Source organism: Mauremys mutica, chromosome 2 (genome assembly GCF_020497125.1).
Source record: "Mauremys mutica isolate MM-2020 ecotype Southern chromosome 2, ASM2049712v1, whole genome shotgun sequence".
Classification (NCBI taxonomy): Eukaryota; Metazoa; Chordata; order Testudines; family Geoemydidae; genus Mauremys; species Mauremys mutica.
The window spans coordinates 261818218-261838258 of record NC_059073.1 but is presented as its reverse complement, the minus strand read 5'-3'; the positions used below and the strand labels follow the sequence as shown (position 1 = coordinate 261838258).

General features: G+C 42.4%; 1 protein-coding gene across 1 annotated transcript in view; it reads right to left on the bottom strand.

Moving 5' to 3' along the window:
- The window catches only part of GPR158 (G protein-coupled receptor 158), a 326593-nt gene that overhangs the window by 32878 nt on the left and 273674 nt on the right, over nt 1–20041 (bottom strand). Inside the window, exon 7 of the mRNA XM_045003693.1 lies at nt 5523–5761. Coding sequence (XP_044859628.1) covers nt 5523–5761 — 239 coding nt within the window. The remainder of the gene's footprint in view (nt 1–5522; nt 5762–20041) is intronic.

The window sequence follows — 20041 nt, the reverse complement described above, 5'->3', positions numbered from 1 at the left end:
AACAACTCTGACATTATAATCAAAAAGGCTGACAAAGGTGGTGCTGTCGTCATCATGACTAGGTCGGAATATGAACAAGAGGCTGCTAGGCAACTCTCTGACACCAGTCTACAGGCCATTACCCTCTGATCCCACTGAGGGTTACCAAAAGAAAGGACACCATCCATAGGCGCTGACTTCTTTTGGCACCGGTGGGTGCTCGACCCCACTCTATCCCCGGCCCCGCCCTGACTCCACCCCCTCCCTGCCCCTATTCAAAGCCCCACCCCAGCCCCACCTCCTCCCCTGAGCGTGCCACATCCCACTCCTCTCCCCTCCCTTCCGGAGCTTGCTACAGCTGTTTGGCAGTGGCAAGCACTGGGAGGTACGTGGAGGAGCGGGGACACAGTGCACTCAGGGGAGGAGGAGGCGGAGGTGAGGCGGGGTGGGGTGGGGAGCTTGGCTGCCGGTGGGTGCAGAGCACCCACTAATTTTTCCCCGTGGGTGCTCCAGCCCCTGGCCTATGACACCATCTGATCAAGAAACTCCCTGAAGAAGCACAGGAACAAATCTACACAGACTCACCCCTAAAGCCCCAACCGGGGATATTCTATCGGCTACCCAAGATCCATAAACCTGGGAATCCTGGACACCCCATCATCTCAGGCATTGGCACCCTGACAGCAGGATTGTCTGGCTATGTGGACTCTCTCCTCAGGCCCTACACTACCAGCACTCCGAGCTATCTTCGAGACACCACTGACTTCCTGAGGAAACTACAATCCATTGGTGAGCTTCCAGAAAACACCATCCTAGCCACTATCGATGTAGAAGCTCTCTACACCAACATTTCACGCAAAGATGGACTACAAGCCATCAGGAACAGTATCCCCGATAATGTCCCGGCAAACCTGGTGGTGAACTTTGTGACTTTGTCCTCACCCACAACTATTTCACATTTGGGGACAATTTATACATTCAAGTCAGTGGGACTGCTATGGGTACCTGCATGGCCCCACAGTATGCCAATATTTTTAAGGTTCACTTAGAACAAGGCTTCCTCAGATCTTGTCCCCCAGCGCCCTTACTCTACTTGCACTATATTGATGACATCTTCGTCATCTGGATCCATGAGAAGGAGGCCTTTGAGGAATTCCACCAGGATTTCAACAATTTCCACCCCACCATCAACCTCAGCTTGGACCAATCCACACAAGAGATCCACTTCCTGGACACTGCAGTGCAAATAAGCGATGGTCACATAAACACCACTCTATACTGGAAACCTATTGACTGCTATACTTACCTACATGCTTCCAGCTTTCATCCAGACCACATCACACGATCCACTGTCTACAGCCAAGCTGTAAGATACAACCGCATTTGCTCCAATCCCTCAGACAGAGACAAACACCTACAGGATCTCTATCAAGCGTTCTTAAAACTACAATACCCACCTGGCAAAGTGAAGGAACAGATTGACAGAGCCAGAAAGGTACCCAGAAGTCACCTACTACAGGACAGGCCCAACAAAGAAAGTAACAGCCCCCAACTAAAACCTCTCCAGTGCATCATCAAGGATATACAACCTATCCCGTAGGACGATCCCTCACTTTCACAGACCTTGGGAGACAGGCCAGTCCGCACTTACAGACAGGCCCTCAACCTGAAGCAAATACTCACCAGCAACTACACACCACACAACAAAAACACTAACCCAGGAACCAATCCCTGCAACAAACCCCGTTGCCAACTCTGTCCGCATATTTATTCAAGGGACACCATCATAGGACTTAACCACATCAGCTACACCATAAGGGGCTCATTCACCTGCACATCTACCAATGTGATATATGCCATCATGTGCCAGCAATGCCCCTCTGCCATGTACATTGGCCAAACCGGACAGTCTCTATGCAAAAGAATAAATGGACACAAATCAAGAACTGCAACGTTCAAAAACCAGTAGGAGAACACTTCAATCTCCCTGGACACTCAATAACAGACTTAAAAGTGGCCATTCTTCAACAAAAAAACTTCAAAAACAGATTCCAATGAGAAACTGCAGAACTGGAATTAATTTGCAAACTAGACATCATCAAATTAGGCCTGAATAAAGACTGGGAGTGGATGGGTCACTACAAAAAGTAATTTTCCCTCTGCTGATACTCACACCCCTTCTTGTCAACTGTTGGAAATGGGCCACCTTGGTTGCATTGGCTTCATTAGCACTACAAAAGTGATTTCCCTTCCCTTGGTATTCACTCCTTCTTGTCAACTGTTGAGAATAGGCCACTTCCACCTTAATTGAATTGTCTTGTTAGCACTGATCCCCCACTTGGTAAGACAACTCCCATCTTTTCATGTGCTGTAATATATATACGTGCCTATTGTATTTTTCACTCCATGCATCGGATGAAGTGGGTTTTAGCCCACAAAAGCTTAGGCCCAAATACATGTGTTAGTCTCTAAGGTGCCACAAGGACTCCTCATTGTTTTTGCTGATACAGACTAACACAGATACCACTCTGAAACACTTTAGACAGTACTTTAAAAAGTAGTGATTTACCTGGTATATTATCAAATGTTATACTGAGTGCCAGTTTCTACCCACCAGCACCATGTGGTCTGCAGGCCATTGGCTAGAATGTTAACAAAGAAATTAGGTATCTAAGGGCTGTCTCTGACTGACCCAGAGATCTCACACAAGGAAAGGGGCAGAACAGAGGGAGTAGAGAGATGGGATGGGGTAGCCTTGGAACCATCTCATACTCACTGCAGGAATAGTCCCTGGTGAAGTGGGAGCCAGAAGCCTGGCCAGGTGCTGTCTCCCTTTAAACTGCCATGATGCCAGCCTTCTGTGTGCTACTATGGCACCAAACTAAAGCTTGCTAAAAGGAACCGCTCTGATAACCCATAGCCAGCTTCTATCTATCTCTTCTTCACTACTCCCTGGGAGCCACTGAGAACACCTTCATCTCGCCCATCAGCAGAAGAGCTCTATTGTAAACCTGGGGGCGGGGGCATGAAGAGGATGAGCCAAGGGGATCAGGAGGTGAAACAACTGTCAGGACAATATTGGAGAATTTGATATAGTTTGGTGGAACCAGATACTGTGGCTCACCAATACCACTGGAGAAATGACAGGATCCGGTATGAAAATATTAAAGGTAACTACATATTGGCAGGTAGTCCTCTTTATAGATACACTGGACTTCAACATGGGAAACCCAGAACAACCTATTACAACAAAGAAAAAACAAACATGCTGCCTTTCCCTTCAACCTGTGATAAAATCAGACAAGAGCCATTGCAGGTTGTCACTTCCTCCATGCCTCAGTAATCTGTCCCAAACACTAATAACACTCCTAATAAATAAATAAATGAAGTAGGCAGTTTTGACAAACATTTAACATGTCATCACTTTGATAATCAATTGTTAACCTGCACTCTCCTAAATCAGCCCAGTTCACACAACGGTGATCTATCCAGATCTGGTAGAACAGAAATAAAATGCTTGCATTAGATGTCTCCATACTTTGTCAGTCTAAAGATGATGTAGTAGGTAGGACCTTCCTGGTTTCAAAGCTCTTATTTTCATGAGCACCAGATCACACTGTTGTTGTAGCCAAAGTTACACACCTTTGAAAATGAAATAATATTCAAAATTGTGTTTCACCTTTCAGTGCATTTAAAAAGTGTTATTTCTAGGGCTGTCAAGTGATTAAAAATTAATCATGATTAATCACGTGATTAAAATAATTAATCACAATTAATTGCACTGTTAAACAATAATAGAATACAATTTATTTAAACATTTTTGGATGTTTTCAAATATATAAATTTCAATTATAACACAGAATACAAAGTGTACAGTGCTCACTTTATATTTATTTTTTATTACAAATATTTGCACTGCAAAAAACAAAAGAAATAGTATTTTTCAATTAACCTAATACAAGTACTGTAGTGCAATCTCTTTATCATGAAAGTTGAACTTACAAATGTAGAATTATGTCCAAAAAAACCCCTGCGTTCAAAAATAAAACAATGTACAACTTTAGAGCCTACAAGTCCACTTAGTCCTAATTCTTGTTCAGCCAGTCACTCAGACAAACAAGTTGGTTTACATTTGCAGGAGATAATGCTGCCCACTTCTTGTTCACAATGTCACCTGAAAGTGAGAACAGGCATTCTCATGGCACTGTTGTAGTCGGCGTCACAAGATATTTACATGCGAGATGCACTTAAGATTCATGTGTCCCTTCATGCTTCAACCACCATTCCAGAAGACAGGCCTCCATGCTGATGCGGGTTCTGCTTGATAACAATCCAAAGCAGTGCAGACCGATGCATGTTCATTTTCATCATCTGAGTCAGATGCCACCAGCAGAAGCTTGATTTTCTTTTTTGGTGGTTCAGGTTCTGTAGTTTCTGCATCGGAGTACTGCTCTTTTAAGACTTCTGAAAGTCTGCTCCACACCTCATACTTCTCAGATTTTGGAAGGCACATCAGATTCTTAAACCTTGGGTTGAGTGCTGTAGCTATCTTTAGAAATCACACATTGGTACCTTCTTTGCGTTTTGTCAAATCTGCAGCGAAAATGTTCTTAAAATGAACATGTGCTGTGTCATCATCTGAAACTGTTATAATATGAAATTTATGGCAGAAGACAGGTAAAATAGAGCCGGAGACATACAATTCTTCCCCAAGGAGTTCAGTCACAAATTTAATTAATGCATTATTTTTTTAACGAGTATCATCAGCATGCATGTTCTCTGGAATGGTGGCCAAAGCATGAAGGGGCATACAAATGTTTAACATATCTGGCATGTAAATATCTTGGAATGCTGGCTACAAAACTGCTATGCGAACACCTGCTCTCATTTTCTGGTGACACTGTAAATAAGAAGTGGGCAGCATTATCTTCCGTAAATGTAAACAAACTTGTTTGTCCTAGCAATTGGCTGAATGAGAAGTAAGACTGAGTGGACTTGGAGGTACTTAAGTTCTGCATTGTTTTGTTTTTGAGTGAAGTTATGTAACAAAAGAAAATCTACATTTGTAAGTTGCACTTTCACGATAAAAAGATTGCACTACAGTACTTGTAAGAGGTGAAATGAAAAATACTGTTTCTTTTTATAATTTTTACAGTGCAAATATTTGTAATAAAAAATAATAATATAAAGTGAGCACTGTACACTTTGTATTCTGTGTTTTAATTGAAATCAATACATTTGAAAATGTAGAAAAACATCCAAAATATTTAATAAATTTCAATTGGTATTCTATTGTTTAACAGTACGATTAAAACTGCGATTAATTGCAATTACGTTTTTTAATCATGATTAACTTTTTTTAGTTGAACGCGTGAGTTAACTGGAATTAATTGACACTCCTAGTTATTTCATTTTCCTATATGCTTTTCAGGTGAAGCTCCAAGGTCTGACAAAGGCTTTGAGAGGTTTTGTTTTGTTTTGTTTTTTGTAAAGGAAACAAGCTTTATTTAAAAATTAAGAGACAAGCCAAAAAGTCAACATACCAATAGCCATCATGTAATCCCAGCGGTCTAGGAGGCACATATTGAAGATCAGGTGGTCTGATGTTTGCCCCTGGCCAATGAGTGAAATATTTCTCTCCAAGTTTTGGCAGACTGCAGAAGTCCAGCCGATCAGGAACCAAAAGACTATCAGAAGAATTACTGCCAGCATCCTCATCACTCGGCCACCTGTCATGTATGGAATACGTTGAGCAGTTTGGGACAGGAATACCTTCAAAACTCTGTAAAACCAAAGAATGACATTTGAAGCATCATTACTTTCACATTTATTATATTTAAATTGAACTGATTGCTTATTAGAGACTGCCAGGCAACAAGAATTAGTGAATTTGACCATAATTTTTAAAGCAAACTTTGTGTCCAAATCCCCTAATCAGCCTTGAATTTTTTTCTACAAATGAAGAGCAAAAATACACAAAGTCTTCTGTCTTGAGTCTCGTCATATGAACGACCCTTGATGTTCAGCAATACAATTGTACTTCAAGATTAGCATCTACATTTACTTTTACAGGAGAGAGAGTAAATGTAACTGGCACTTCCTAACAAAGAATAGAATAGGGTCAATTAAGGCAGAAGTGCTAGAGCTTAAATCACAGTTTGACTATAAATACAAATTTAAACTGCATGTTAGGTGAACTTGGAGATCTCAATAAGTTCAACATTATTCAGCTGTTTTCTTCCCAACAGCTACACCATATGGAGGCATACTTCTCAATCTTTCCTTGTTTTATAGATGTGATATTCAGTTCTCCCTTTTGAGATACTAAATATTTTATGTTTGATGCAGATTCTAAAACACTTCAGACAGGAAGAGAGACAGGATCAGGACAGATAACAATTTTCACAGGGGTGAGTCACACACAAATTCCCTGTACCTTTAGCAACCAAAAACTAATCTTGCCTTCTCATTTTTAGAAGGAGCTTGCTACAATTCCTGGACCCTTAAAAATTTAGTTTGACCAAGGGATTTCCTGCCCTGTAGGGTTAATGCCACTGAACAACACGGAGTTCCTCGGGGAGGAAAAATAACCACCCTTTTCTTGCATAACTGGGGGAATGTGAAGGCTATAAATTAGACCACAATTCAAGAAAAAGTTTATAGCATGAAGGATATGAAGCTTTGAGAATTATGGAAGCATTACTTATAAACGATTTGAGAATTATACTACCAAATTTCCTTTTCTATCTCTTTTGGCTCTTCAAATTCAATTTTTAGATAATATTGAAAGCCAACATGTTAACCTGTTTTGGTTGTGATGAGTCAGGACATGTAAAATTTCTTCCAACACCAGCTCAATGACTTATCCATGAAATACTTTCCTAATGGAATTGGTGGAAGCTGTATTGTGTGATCACTTAAAACTAGATTGGACAGATCCCTGGAGACATGCTGTATACTGTTATTCTGGAAGGTATTAATGGCTACTATCAAGTTGGTCTTTGATCTATAGACAATCACAAACCTCATTAAAGCTGATAGGTGTGCTAACCATCCTTCCTTTAGGCTAAATGGAAAGAGCAATTAGCCCTTTTATGGAGTAAAACAGCTAAAGACAGTTGAAGCTACTGTTCAAGGCAACTGGCAGATGGTGAAGCCTGAGCAGAGATAAGCCGTGTGTTCTGAGGGGTTTCACCTGGACTGGTTGCAAACACAGGGATAAGGGGACTCACTGGTTGAGTGTTGTGTGAGAGTATGTCTACACTACGAGCAAGGGATGTGATTCCCCTGTTTGTGCACACATACTTGTGCTAGCTCTCATGGAGCTAGCACGAGTATAAATAGCAGTGTAGCCACGGTAGCCTGGGTAGCAGCCCATGAAACCCCCGGTTTCAGGCACATACATACTTGGCTAAGCCGTGTCTCTGCTGCAGTTACCTGCGCTACTACAGCCACCTGCTATTTATACTCACGCTAGCTCAATGAGTACACATAGCCTGAGAGGCTGAGAGCTGGCAGAAAGGCAGCACACAGCGAGAGAAGCAGGGATGAAAGTAGCTCTGAGAGGGAGTAGAGGGACAGAGCTCATTGGGGCACAGGACTGGCTGGAGAGGCAGGTCTGGAAACTGTGAGCAAGAAAATTCCCAGCTGTTTGATTCCTGCTGTGTTCAGGGAAACCGGACTTCATGTACATTCCCTGTAAACAAAATACCTGACTTGTATAATCAACTTCTCCTCCTAAAGGGAACAACCTGGCAAGCCCCCAAATATTAACTGCATGGATCCAAAGAGGCAACAGCATGAACAGTCCTGCAGTGGCAGCTGAATGTATAACATGACCTACCTGAGCAATTCTTTTTAATTTCTAATTTCTATGACTGTATGGCCTTTCTGAGTCATCCTGTCAAACAGCTCCATTATACAAAAGCTATATTTACACACATTAAAAGATGAGAAAAAGGTTAAGAAGTGGGCAGAGTGTATTGCTGACCAGACTTCCCTATGGGAGGCAAAGTTTGCTGGCTAGTTTCACTAGAGAAACACAGTATATTGGGCTAGATACTCAGCATGTTTAAATCAGTATAATTCCAATGAAGTCAATGGAACTATGTCAATTTACATCAGCTGAAGACCAGACACGCGTTTTCTATTTACTGGACTTTTTTTAAAGTAAAGTTTTAAAAGGTCACATCTATCAGAGAAGTCCAAGAAATGTAGATTGAGGAGATTCAGGCTCAGGCTCTGCTATTTTCAGTACAGCTGAGCATGCCATCACTTTTTGCATGACATAGCACAGATGACACAAAAATGTTGCTCTAGAGAGGAACATAACCTTGAATATATGGAGACACCCCACGGCTCCTGGACAACAGCTCAATCTACTACTGAAAAAACTTTTAAAAATCATCTTCTCACAATTCTACTTGTGCAAGAGCCTCGCAAACGCCAAAAGAAATACAGGAGACACCAGAATTTTTAGAACATTCTTATAGGGTTTCTTACCATGATGTCAGCAGAACTGTTGGAAAAACATGGAGAACTAGCACACCAGTGACCCATCAACAATTTACATCTATCATCCACAATAACAATAAAAAAATCAAAAACTTAAATTATGCCCCTCATCTGGATATCCCACTTTGTCTTGTCTGTGTCTCTCCTTCAGACAGACTCTTTGGGCCAAGACGTCAGCAGTTAACAAATAAAAGTAGTCGCTGTAACCTGAAGTAAAGCGTGCACTGGAAATGACTGCATGCTTCAAACAAACAGAGAACAGAAGGCAAAACCAGCTGGTACATGGAATAGATGCAGTGTCTAGAGACTATAATGAGTAATGGGTCAGCATTTTAATTTTGTCTGTAAATTGGTTACCACTACCCCTGCATTGCTATTTAGGATCCAATGCTGCCTTTGCTGAATGGGTGTGGGTTAAGGGAATGAAAGGAAAGAGAGACTCTTGGGGCTGTGGTGCTCCAGTGGGCTAATTTGCTCAATATTGCCTTGAATATTCTACCTAGCTGTTGCACGGGCCCATTAGGAGTAGGGGAACAGGACTTCCTCCCATCTGTTCCCCCAGTCCAGATGTTAGGGACCAGATCATAGGCAGTCAGACCTAGTGGGTCAGAGCAGGAGCCAAGCCAAGGGTCAGAGTGGAAGTTAGGAATTGAGCTGTGGGACGGTAGCCAGAAAATGGTCCCGACTCAGAGCTGGGACTGGTAGCTAATGGTCAGGAGCAGAGCATAGGGGCACAAACCAGAGAAAAGGCAAGGATCAGGCATGAGGAAGGAGCCGGGCAGGAATTGAGGACAAGGGCAGGAGCAAGGGATGAACCAGGAACAGGACAGGAGCAGAGCAGGAAGTGGGAACAGGAGTCGGATGCAGATTACAGGAAACAAGCAAGAGTGGGATCTGATGAAGCAGCAACAGAAAATCCATATGGTTGCTCAGACAGCCGACCTCAGTCATTTCCTGGCTCAAGTAGTGGGTGCAAACCAATCAGGTGACCACACACCTTGGGCACTCCAACAGACTTCCTGTGGGCCTGACGTTGGTGAGCTGCTGCTTCGTCTCTCTCACTTGGAGGTGAAAAGGGAGCATCAGAGACCCAAGACCCTCACTGACCCAAGTTTAGACCCGCTGAAACAGAAGACCTGCACACTCAGATCCTTAGAGCAGTATAGCAACTCCAGCCAAGGAAGGATTTGGGCCAAAATGAATTACTGATCAAACAGACTAAAGAATTGAATGATCGGGGAATTCAATTATGTGTTTCCTAACAAATCATATTAGCTTTTAAATAGAAATTGTTTCCATGATTCCTTACCCCGGATTTAAAGAGGACTTCTATTATAAGAGACCAGACCAGCCCAAACTTGTCAGACAAAATGTGACTCAGAGGAAAGAGAGAAATGCTATTAAGGAGGAGTGGGATTTCTTTTTTTCTTAATGCATGGTAACAACTACCTTTGCAAGCACATAAATCTAGGATCTAAACATGGTCCTAATCTATATGTTATTTCTGTACAAGTCCTCCCCCATATCTCCTGAGGGTTTCCTACTCCCTGTTTTCATCCTACATTGAGTGTAGCTATTGTACTGTATCTGTAAATAAATATTAATGTTTATACAACACACAGAAGACTATTGGACTGGATTTTGGCATACTCCACTGGAGCCAGAGGAACATTATTAAGGTAATTTTGAGAATCTTTGACAAAAGTTCTATTAAGAGTGTAGGGAATAATTTATGTGCCATAATTTCTATGTATGTGGGTTAGCATGAGGAAAGTTTAAAGGAAGGAGGCGAGTTCACATGCAGGAATCAAGAGGAGGCTAGTGGTAGGAGATTCCAAAAAGGGGCTCAATACTTATCTCATTTAAATCAGTGGCAAATTTTCCCGCTGACTTTAATGGGAGAAGGACTGAGCCCAGTATCATGCAACTTTAATAATATGGAAATATTAAAAATACTTTATTTGCTTTCATTGAAATTTATTAATTTAAACTAGATCTTGTCACTCCATCCACATGTAGATTTGGAACGAACAAACTGATTATTATTTTCTTAAATTAAATCAGTGTCACCTAGATTACAGTATTTTCCCATGCTGTATACATGTTTTGTATTCATCTTTCATCTCTGTGCCTAAAATTCCAAGCCAATGTTAAATGTAAAATGGGCCCGCTGAAGAAAGCTGATTTTCTTGTGGAATTCTGATCAAAATGTTTCAGTGTGTGGAGCTAACTCTAAAGAGCACAGCTAGAGAGTTTTCTGACAGATCAGTTGAGGTTTGTTTGTCCCTTGAGTCTCCCCATTTCCCAGCCCACTCTTGTGCTGCATGCTTTTGTTCTGGTGGCTGCTGTCCTCCATTCCAGAGGAGACTGCACTGCGCAGATGTTGTTTTTGAAGTGCTATACTTTGCTTATTACCATATTGCCAAGATATCCCACCCTCATCACAAATGGACAAATGGCTGCTCCTCCTCTGGTTTTGTCCATTTTGGATCTGGGTCTGTGTTGTACTGACTATCTTGGGATTGAGGGGTAATAAGAATTAACACAGGACCTGCCGTGACACATAACCAGGTTTCAATAATGCGAGCATATTGGATCTCATTAGTATGAAATCCTTGTCCACTATCCATTAATTATATCTCCTCATGGAAATAAACCACCCCAAGGATCAGTTTCTGTACTAACACCCCAGGCTATCCCACTGAGATCTATAGGACTGCACAGAATATAAATCAGCACAGAATTTGACCCCTTAACTGTAAAGTTATCTGGTCACTCAGAACTATCACAGCATATACAACTATTATTTACGCTGTTAAATAAGGAACCCAGTCAAACCATTCCCAAATGATTAGTAGCAGCAAGACTACAGTCTGTCAACTTTTCACCTTTGGGGTTAAGCTGCATAGTTACTTCTGCTTCTTCAACATCTAGAGCTGTCAATAATAATGTCCTGTCTAAAATTCCTAGAATTTTGAAAAACACCTGCTGCCAAGAGATCATCTATAGAGTCTTTGACTCATGTCCTTGAGCCACTGATGTTACTTTTGTTAACATAATCACTTCAATTCTTTCTCTGTGGCAGACATGTTTAAAATGATTATACATATTTCACCTGCTAAAAATGAATTCTGTGTTTCGGCTCCTCAAACATCCTTTTTCATAAGCAACCCAATCCAGTCCAACCCTTTTCCTCCATTCAAACTGAAGGTGATTTGTTGTAGAAACGTTAAGTTCACAAATCCCTAAGGCTCTTTCTTCTAGTGCTTTGGTCTAACAACTAAAAATCCTTCAGGCTACACAAGCACTGGCTAAGCTAATTATTTGCTTCTAAAAATCATCAGGTGATCATTATCTTTTTGTAAATCTAAAGCCATTCACTTCTTTACCCTTACCAAAGACTTTCAGAATTGGCAGTACAAAAGATCTCAAGGTCACTATTTATCAGGAAGCTTATACTGTGAAAATAGATCTGAGTAATGCCTGCCTGTTAATCTCCTCTCACCATAGTTCGGCACATTTTCAAATCCTTCATTTCAAAACTAGGTTCACGTGAAGTTTATGGATTTGAACTCATCACTCCAACTAAACTGCAGGACTGCAACCTGTGTTGAACTGAACCCACCGATTTTAATTTGACTTAATTTGGTGAATGAAAGCAGTAGGTTTGAAATGGTTCTATTTCCTTTTAGTTTTGCTCTCCACAGACATTCTCTTTTGCTGAAAATATATATAGACACTTATAATAAGCATCTTCAGAGTCAGAGATATTTCTCCACTGGTCAATCTTAGGGTACTATTAACCAGATGTGGTCAAAACGTCAGTGCTGTGGCATATGTTTTTATTTGTAGCATATATGTTCACATACTGCTGGTGGCAGGGATCGTATGGCTAATTCACAGCACCAGGACTAGGGAGATATAGTTTCTTTTCCCAGCTCTGCCACTGACTTCTAGTGTGACCACTGCCAAGTCACTTAACCTCACTGTGCCTCAGGTTTCTCCATTTGTTAAATGGGGATAACAACAACTTCTAAAGACTTGCTTCTTCCACAGTGCCTCAAGAAAGGAGTTAATAACAACATATAGTATAGACGCTAAACACAGTTATTCCCTCCTCTGGGTTTTCCAGTGAATTCTGTCTTAAGCATTTGCTTAATTGCTTTGCTGGATCAACACATCAGATCTTTAGAACAGGGACTAATTTTATTTATATATGTTGTACAGTACTACCACAGTGTTGGTCATTTAATAACACAGAATTTCCAGCCCCAACTGATCAAAAATCATGAGTCAGACCCCCAAAACTCATAAGATTGGCTTACAAATCCTGAGGTGTTAAAATAATAAATATGGGTTCCTTTTATTTGCCTTCTAAGTTTTGAGCCATTATGATTCACTTGGCTCACATTTTCTTCACAATCATGATGGCTAGAAATTTACTTTTTTTAAAATGAAAGCAGAGCTTCTTGTGTGTTCACATACTCCAGGAGTTAGGACTTCAAGAAAAATACCACATATCATGAGATTTGTGATAACATTTCAAGAGCTGGCAACATTGATAACAACAGCACTTGCCTACCTCACAGGATGTTGTGAGGCTTAGTTCACCAAGGATTGTAAAGCACTTTGAGATCCTTTGATGGAAAGCACTATAGAATAATTGTACAAGGTATTATTTTGAGTCAGAAACCAAAGACTAGTTCACTAACCATAAATATATTTATCAGTTGCATATTCACAAATTATCTTACCAGTATTTTGCTTTATTTTTAAAAATAAATTTTATTTGACAAACATTAAATAATATTTTAGCAACAGAGGAAAAAACAACAAGAGAGTCAAGAAAAGTATGTACTGGGATACTTAACTGTTTTTACTCTTTGTCTTGTTTTATATATGGCTGATATGACATGTTAATTGTTAATTTACCTATGGTGTAATTGTGTTTGAAACAGACAGATATAATACCTTTAAAATAAACTGCTATTTTAATTCACTGACTTTCCTATGCTCAAATTAAAGAGCAAGTTTCTGCACTAAATCAACCACTAAATCATTTCAATTCTAACTGGTCCCTTCTGATTTATTATTGCTTTGAATGGTAGCATTGAAAAACACTAATAGTGCAATTATCATGACTTAATGCAATTCTGTTACTGAATCTCCTAATGGAATAAATTAGTTGAGTTAATGCAACCTGCTGCAAAATTCAGGCTTGTAACCATAGTAGGATCTATGAACTCAGTGATTTCTATGAAAACTCAAACGCTTACTGTTATGTGAAAAATAGAGTACAATTCATTTACTCCTAGAGCCACGTTCTGTTTTCCTTGCACATACCTACATGATTATAAGATTTTACTGAGAGGTCTAACCCTGTCAGACAAGATTAAAGAAACATATTTAACAATATAAGCTAGTTCTTTGAAACAAGCAGTGGTTAATACCAATAGATCCTAGACTAAATCTACTTTGCTTAAATCCGGCATTAACACTTCCATTTTTAAAACACACTGCTTTGAAGCAGCCCCATTTGAGAAAGAAATGGGCTGTAGATACTGTATCAGATTATTTAGAAGGCACACATACATGATCATTAACTAATATCATTTTACTATTACAGAACTGCCTCTCCATAAATTCCAAGTTATTTATTTATTGTTCTCTCTAAGCATTCCCCAAGAACACTGCAGAAAATGAAGCAGCCATTATGTGCTCAGTAATAACTCATACAGTGCAGATAAGAATGTTGGACAGGATGGAGTAAAAAATGGAAGGATCAGAGGAATTCAGTTCCCCTAGTTAAAATACTAAAATAAAGAAAAAAGTAAGAATCACTTCAGAAATACTGTATATATACAAACATCTGAAAAGCTGTTGCAGAGGGATGGATTGTTCTGCTCTGATTAGCCTCAGCTTGGCTTGTGAAGTGTTGGCAGCAAGGTACACAGCTGTGTGCTATACCCCTGTGTTAGTCTGTAACGTACTTCTCCATAAATTATGCACACTATCAACTAATGGTATTGTTATTTAAACAGATCAATTAAATTCAAACTCTGGAGGAGATGAATTACATTAATTACACTTTTTTCTGCAGTTTCAAATAACATGCAACCTTTAATTAAAGAAAAGATTTGAAAATTTAGATCATAACCATTGTCTTGTTTCAGTAACGGCTGGAGATAATGAATCCTTTCTTAAGATTCAATGTTTTACTGTCAGATAAATGCTCTTTCAGCTGCATTTACTATGTGTATGTGTGTAGCAATGGGAAGATCCACTCACTAATTAGGTTAATCATGAATTAATATGCCTTATGAATATCACAGAGGATCTCTCCTTAAAACCAATTTTTTAATTTTTTTAAATTGTCCTTCTGAATTTAAATTTGGTGAAAATGATTCAGGAGAAAAATTGCATCTCTTAGCAAGTATAAGCTTCGGGCTTCTTTCTCATGACCTAGTGACTCACTGCTCTAAGCTATGTATACACACTGCCAAGAATCTCATACAACCTGACAGGATTATCTACTGACGGTAACTCAGCATTAAAGGTGCCTATTCTGAAATAACTATTCTTGATCTTTATGTATGTTAGTGCAAGGATATGGAGGGGAGGTGCAAAGAAACTAATGAACAGTGGTTCTAGCAGTAAGCACGCTGCCTCAGGCTTCTTCTTGGGATCTTAAATCCTTTAGCATATCTGTTATTTAACTGATGCTATGAGATCCTCTGTGCTTTGATCAGATGTGTAGTGAAGGCACAAATCAGTTCAGTAACACAGTGGGAAAATTCTGCTCTCAGATGTACACCAGGTACATTATTTCTCTTTAGTAATAATATTTAGTATTGTAAAACATTACACACACTTAATGCAGTGGGTAACATGCCAGCCTCATTCCACATACAAAGCTATATACATACACCAAAACCAGCATATGGCTTTGCAGCGAGAAGGCGTGGCCTCCCTCAGAGAGTGACAGGGAGGGATCACAACACGTCCCCTGGGGGGCCAAACGAGGAGAACCATGTCCGCCCTGCCGGAAGCACAGGATAGGAACAGGAAGTGCAAAAGGCGGGCCCTGCAGCTCAGTTGGGCTGGAGTCACTAGAGGAGATGGACGCATCCCGCCTGCTGCTGGAGCGTGCAGAGGAGGCCTTCTGAGGACTGGCCGGAGCTCCCAGGACCACTGGCTGACCAAGATGCTGAAGAGTTGCCAGGGCTTCCACCCGAGGACTGGCCAGATCTCCTCGGGCTGCTGGCTGACCGAGACACTGAGGAGATGCTGGGGCTGCCACCTGCAGACTGGCCAGAGCTCCCTGAGATGACAGACACAGGTACACCCAAGGGGGAGAGTAGGAAGCAGCCCAGGGAAACTGGCAACAGTGTGGTTGGGAACTGGCCTGATGCAAGGTCAGCATGTTGTGGGTGGATCCCCACTGACCCCATGGCCAACCACTCCGCCGCTGTTAGGGCCCTGGGCTGGGACACGTACATGTTGGAACAGAGGGGAGCCAGAATGTGACTTGGGACTTAGCCTAGGAATACTATTGTTACATTATAGCAGTGCTGGAAAACCTACCAGAATATTGTGACATACTTCTGTTGAGAGCCAACTCGGTGGGTTTCAATCACCTTTAGCTGACACTGATATACTAACTGAAAGCAGACAATCAGCAGAGGGTCCTCAAAGGTAACACATTTTGGCCATGGTTTTGTGCTCAGGAGAGTTTTAACACACTTTAAGGGCCTCATTGAGCAATGTTTTTGTTATATGTTAACCGCTCTTTTTCGGGTTGCTTTAGAGGGAGCACTTAAGTAGGGCCCTATGAAATCCGCATTAACGAGAATACAGACAGAATCACAGAATCCTGCTCCCTCCGGCACTAGGACCACAGCAGCAGGCAGGGCTGCAAGGATGAGCTACCTGCAGCAGCCGCATGTAGGACAATCAAGCTGCTTTGGATCAGGAGCCTCCTGATCTGCTGTCCTGCACAAAGCCAGGGAGGGGCTGATGTTGGGGTGCCCCCCTCCCCCCACTGGTGTAGCCAGTCTCCACTGACCTGGAGAGGGATGACAAGGGGGTGCCTGTCTGTGAACCAGCCTCTGGCTCAGGAGTGGGTGCTGCCGGCTGCTCTCTGAACAAGTGTTCAGACTGGTGAGTACCCTGCTTACAGAGATAGTGTGTGGACATACTCACTCAGGCGCGCACACTCCCCCAATGCGCACACATACACTCCCCCCAACACACAGTTTCTCTCTCTCTCTCACACACACACACTCCCAGGGCCGGTGCAAGGATGTTTCGTGCCTCAGGCGAAACTTCCACCTTGCGCCCTTCCCCCCCGTGTCCCCGCCCTGAGTGCCCCCACCCCGGCAGCTTCCCCCTTCCGCCCTGAGGCGCCCCCCTTGTGGCAGCTCCCCACCCCCCACCCTCCGGCCTGAGGCACCCCCCCGCCCCAGCTCACCCCTGCTCCGCCCATGAGCACGAGCACCCCGAGCACACCGTGGCTGCTTCACTTCTCCCACCTCCCAGGCTTGCGGCGCCAATCAGCTTAGGCAGGGGTGAGCTGGGGCGGGGAGTTCCCCTGCGTGCCGCCCCCCGCCCCCACTTGCTGCATGCGGCCCTCCCCGTGCTCCCCTGCCCCAGCTCCCTCCGCCTAAATGCCAGCGGTGACCAGGGCGGCCGAAGATCCGGCTGCTGCAGTCGCTGCCGAAGAAAATGGCGCCCCCTAAATGCCAGTGCCCTAGGCGACCGCCTAGGTTGCCTAAATGGTTGCACCGGCCCTGCACACTCCCCCCATACTCTCTCTCTCTCTCTCTCTCACACACACACACACACACGTGCACTCCCCACCACACACACACACTCCCCCCATACGCTCTCGGGCTCTCTCTCTCTCTCTCTCTCTCACACACACACACACTGTTCAGCAGTGTTACCGAGTGCTACTTAAAAAAATCATTTCAAATGTGTGACTTTTACCATATACTGTATATCTGCAGGATGTTTTGTTTAAATTGTAGGATTTCTTTGTAAAATCATTTTTTCCCATGTGCAATCCAATTCTGAACATTTTTATTATTCATAGTAAGGCTAATTGTTGTCAATGTATCAAACAATTTTGATTAAACAAACCCATAAAGATGGAATTATTTTTTTTAAAAAGGAAAAAAACAAAATCAGAAAATAATAAATTTGAAAATCCATAATAAAATGCATTTCATAGGGCCCTACTTAAGCATTATTAATGTAATTTTTTTAAAGTTCTGTAAGGCTTTGAGATGGACTTCACACATCCCTTCCTCACAATGTTTTCTGACACTGTTACCTACAGCACTTATCAGGTGTTATGCATGATTACTCCCTGGGCATAAGCACTACCATGGTTTCAAGAACCGATGACTGTTTGGTAAGGGTTGAGTAGGATGAGTTGTAAAAGCATTGCTCGGTGTCATATCTGCAATGTTAATTTAGTTTTGTTTCCATTGTCTGTATTATCACTTAAATTATTAACAAAGATATAAATATGATTCACTTAACTTGCCTTCTGGTTTTCATTCTGGTGCTTTGAACAGCAACAGTTATTTCATGGCTTACTTCATTGTCATGAACACTTGTATTTAAAAAATGACAAATTCATAGGCACTGGAGGGAAGGGGTTGTCGGAGGGAGGAAATTGTTTGCATTTCGATGGCATCAGACTTTTAAGAAATCACAGTCATGTGCTGTGAATTCTGCTACTCCATCCCAAAACTTTAGGATGAATCATGTTGATCACACTCAGAAAACAAGCTGCACACACAAGTGAAGTGAACAGTAACTTTTATTTACATACAAATATTGAACAATAACCAAAAAAAAAATTCCCAGAGAAGTGGGGAAACATTAATGTCTGTGGACACATCTCCTCCACCTTCTCCTCCTCCTTGCTCTGACAAGGGAGAACGAGCTGTGGAATATTGTGCGGGCAGAACAAACACAGTCTTGTCTGTGTGGGGTTTGAGGTGAGGGCTGAGCATGGCTGGGCTACAGGGACTGCACTAGGCTCATTGTTCTCCTGAATGCTCTGCAGGGTTCTCCTGAGAGGGTCTTGGGTGACTAAGGTGGATGTGGTGCCGAGAGTCCAGGATGCTCCTCACCGGCAGGGGTAGGAGATGGGATTCACCACCTTGGCAGCACATTGGATAGCAGCTGGACGAGGAGGAGGTGCCACCTGTTCTGGGAGAGGAGCAATGGCGAGGCAGGTGGGCCCCAGAAGTCACGAGTTGTACCACGGACTGCATGAGTGTATGATCCCATTCCTTCTGGCATACTCCATGAAGCAGTTCATGAGAGCTTCCTTCTGCCTAAAAGCCCGATCCTCCTTTGCCCAAAGGAATTCAAACTGTTCCTGACACCTCTCTATGCCAATGAGTCTGTCTTCCAGTGTCTTTCTTCATCTTCCTCTGCTGTCACTGTGGTGCTGCTCCCGCCGTCCCCGCAAAATGGGTTCCTGTCAGCATTGGAATATCCTGGCAAGTCAAACACCTGACTAGCACTGTATTTTTTTTCTCCTTTGAAGAAACCTAAGAAATCCCACTAGATAACATAATCGAGCTGCCAAAAGCAACAATACTGATACTGTTTAACATCCCAGGAATGTTTCTGTTACAGCCTCCTTCCTTCAGACTACTTTTGCAGCCCACAGGGAAGGAGCTGAGGGTAAAAATAGTAAGCTACTTGCATTATTTTTATTAAACTGTTGTGATGTTTACAGTGCATCAAGGGGACAGTTGGGGTGTGGTTTGGTTCCTTCACTGGTAAGGTTATCAGTCACCTTTTTCTTCCTTAAAGGCTGGAGAACTCTGGAGAACTGCTATGTTCTTCCATCACTTGGAGAACATAGCAGTTGAAGGTACTGGAATAGAAGAGAGAGATGGTTTTCTACCCAACCACCTATGCCACAGAGATGTTTCTGCTAATGGTCACCCTTCTATATATTGCTGAGTGAAGGGGTATGGTGAGCTACCAAGGTGGACCAAGTACATTTGCCCTGCCATTAAACTTGAAGAACCAGCTTGAATTGCTACTACACTAAAAAATTGCTGAATTATTCTCACAAGGCTGGGTGTCAGTTTGAGAGAAAACCAACTACATTCCAGGCTAGCAGACAGCGTGTGCCCAGGGAAAAGGAACAGAGAATCATAGAAAACATCCACCACCCCCCAACCCCCCTGCATCACCAAAAAGTCCGTCCTCAGTGTCCAACAACCAGCACTGAAAGGGACAGGGAAACAGAGAGTGACTCCAGAAGTGTATTTTCTTCTCTGAATTTTTGGATTAACACCACAAGCCAGAGCCTCTGCACTGCTGTGGGACACAGCATTGTGTATCTGCAACCGTCAGAGTGGATATTTTACCCACCCCTGCTTCTCCCAGATCCTGCAGAGTGTCTCAGCATGGGGAGAGGACAGACTTTCCTCAGATAACCAAATGGTTCCCTTTCCCTTTCTGCACGTAGGTGGGCCTGTGCACAAGCCACCAACCCTATTTCCACAAGGCT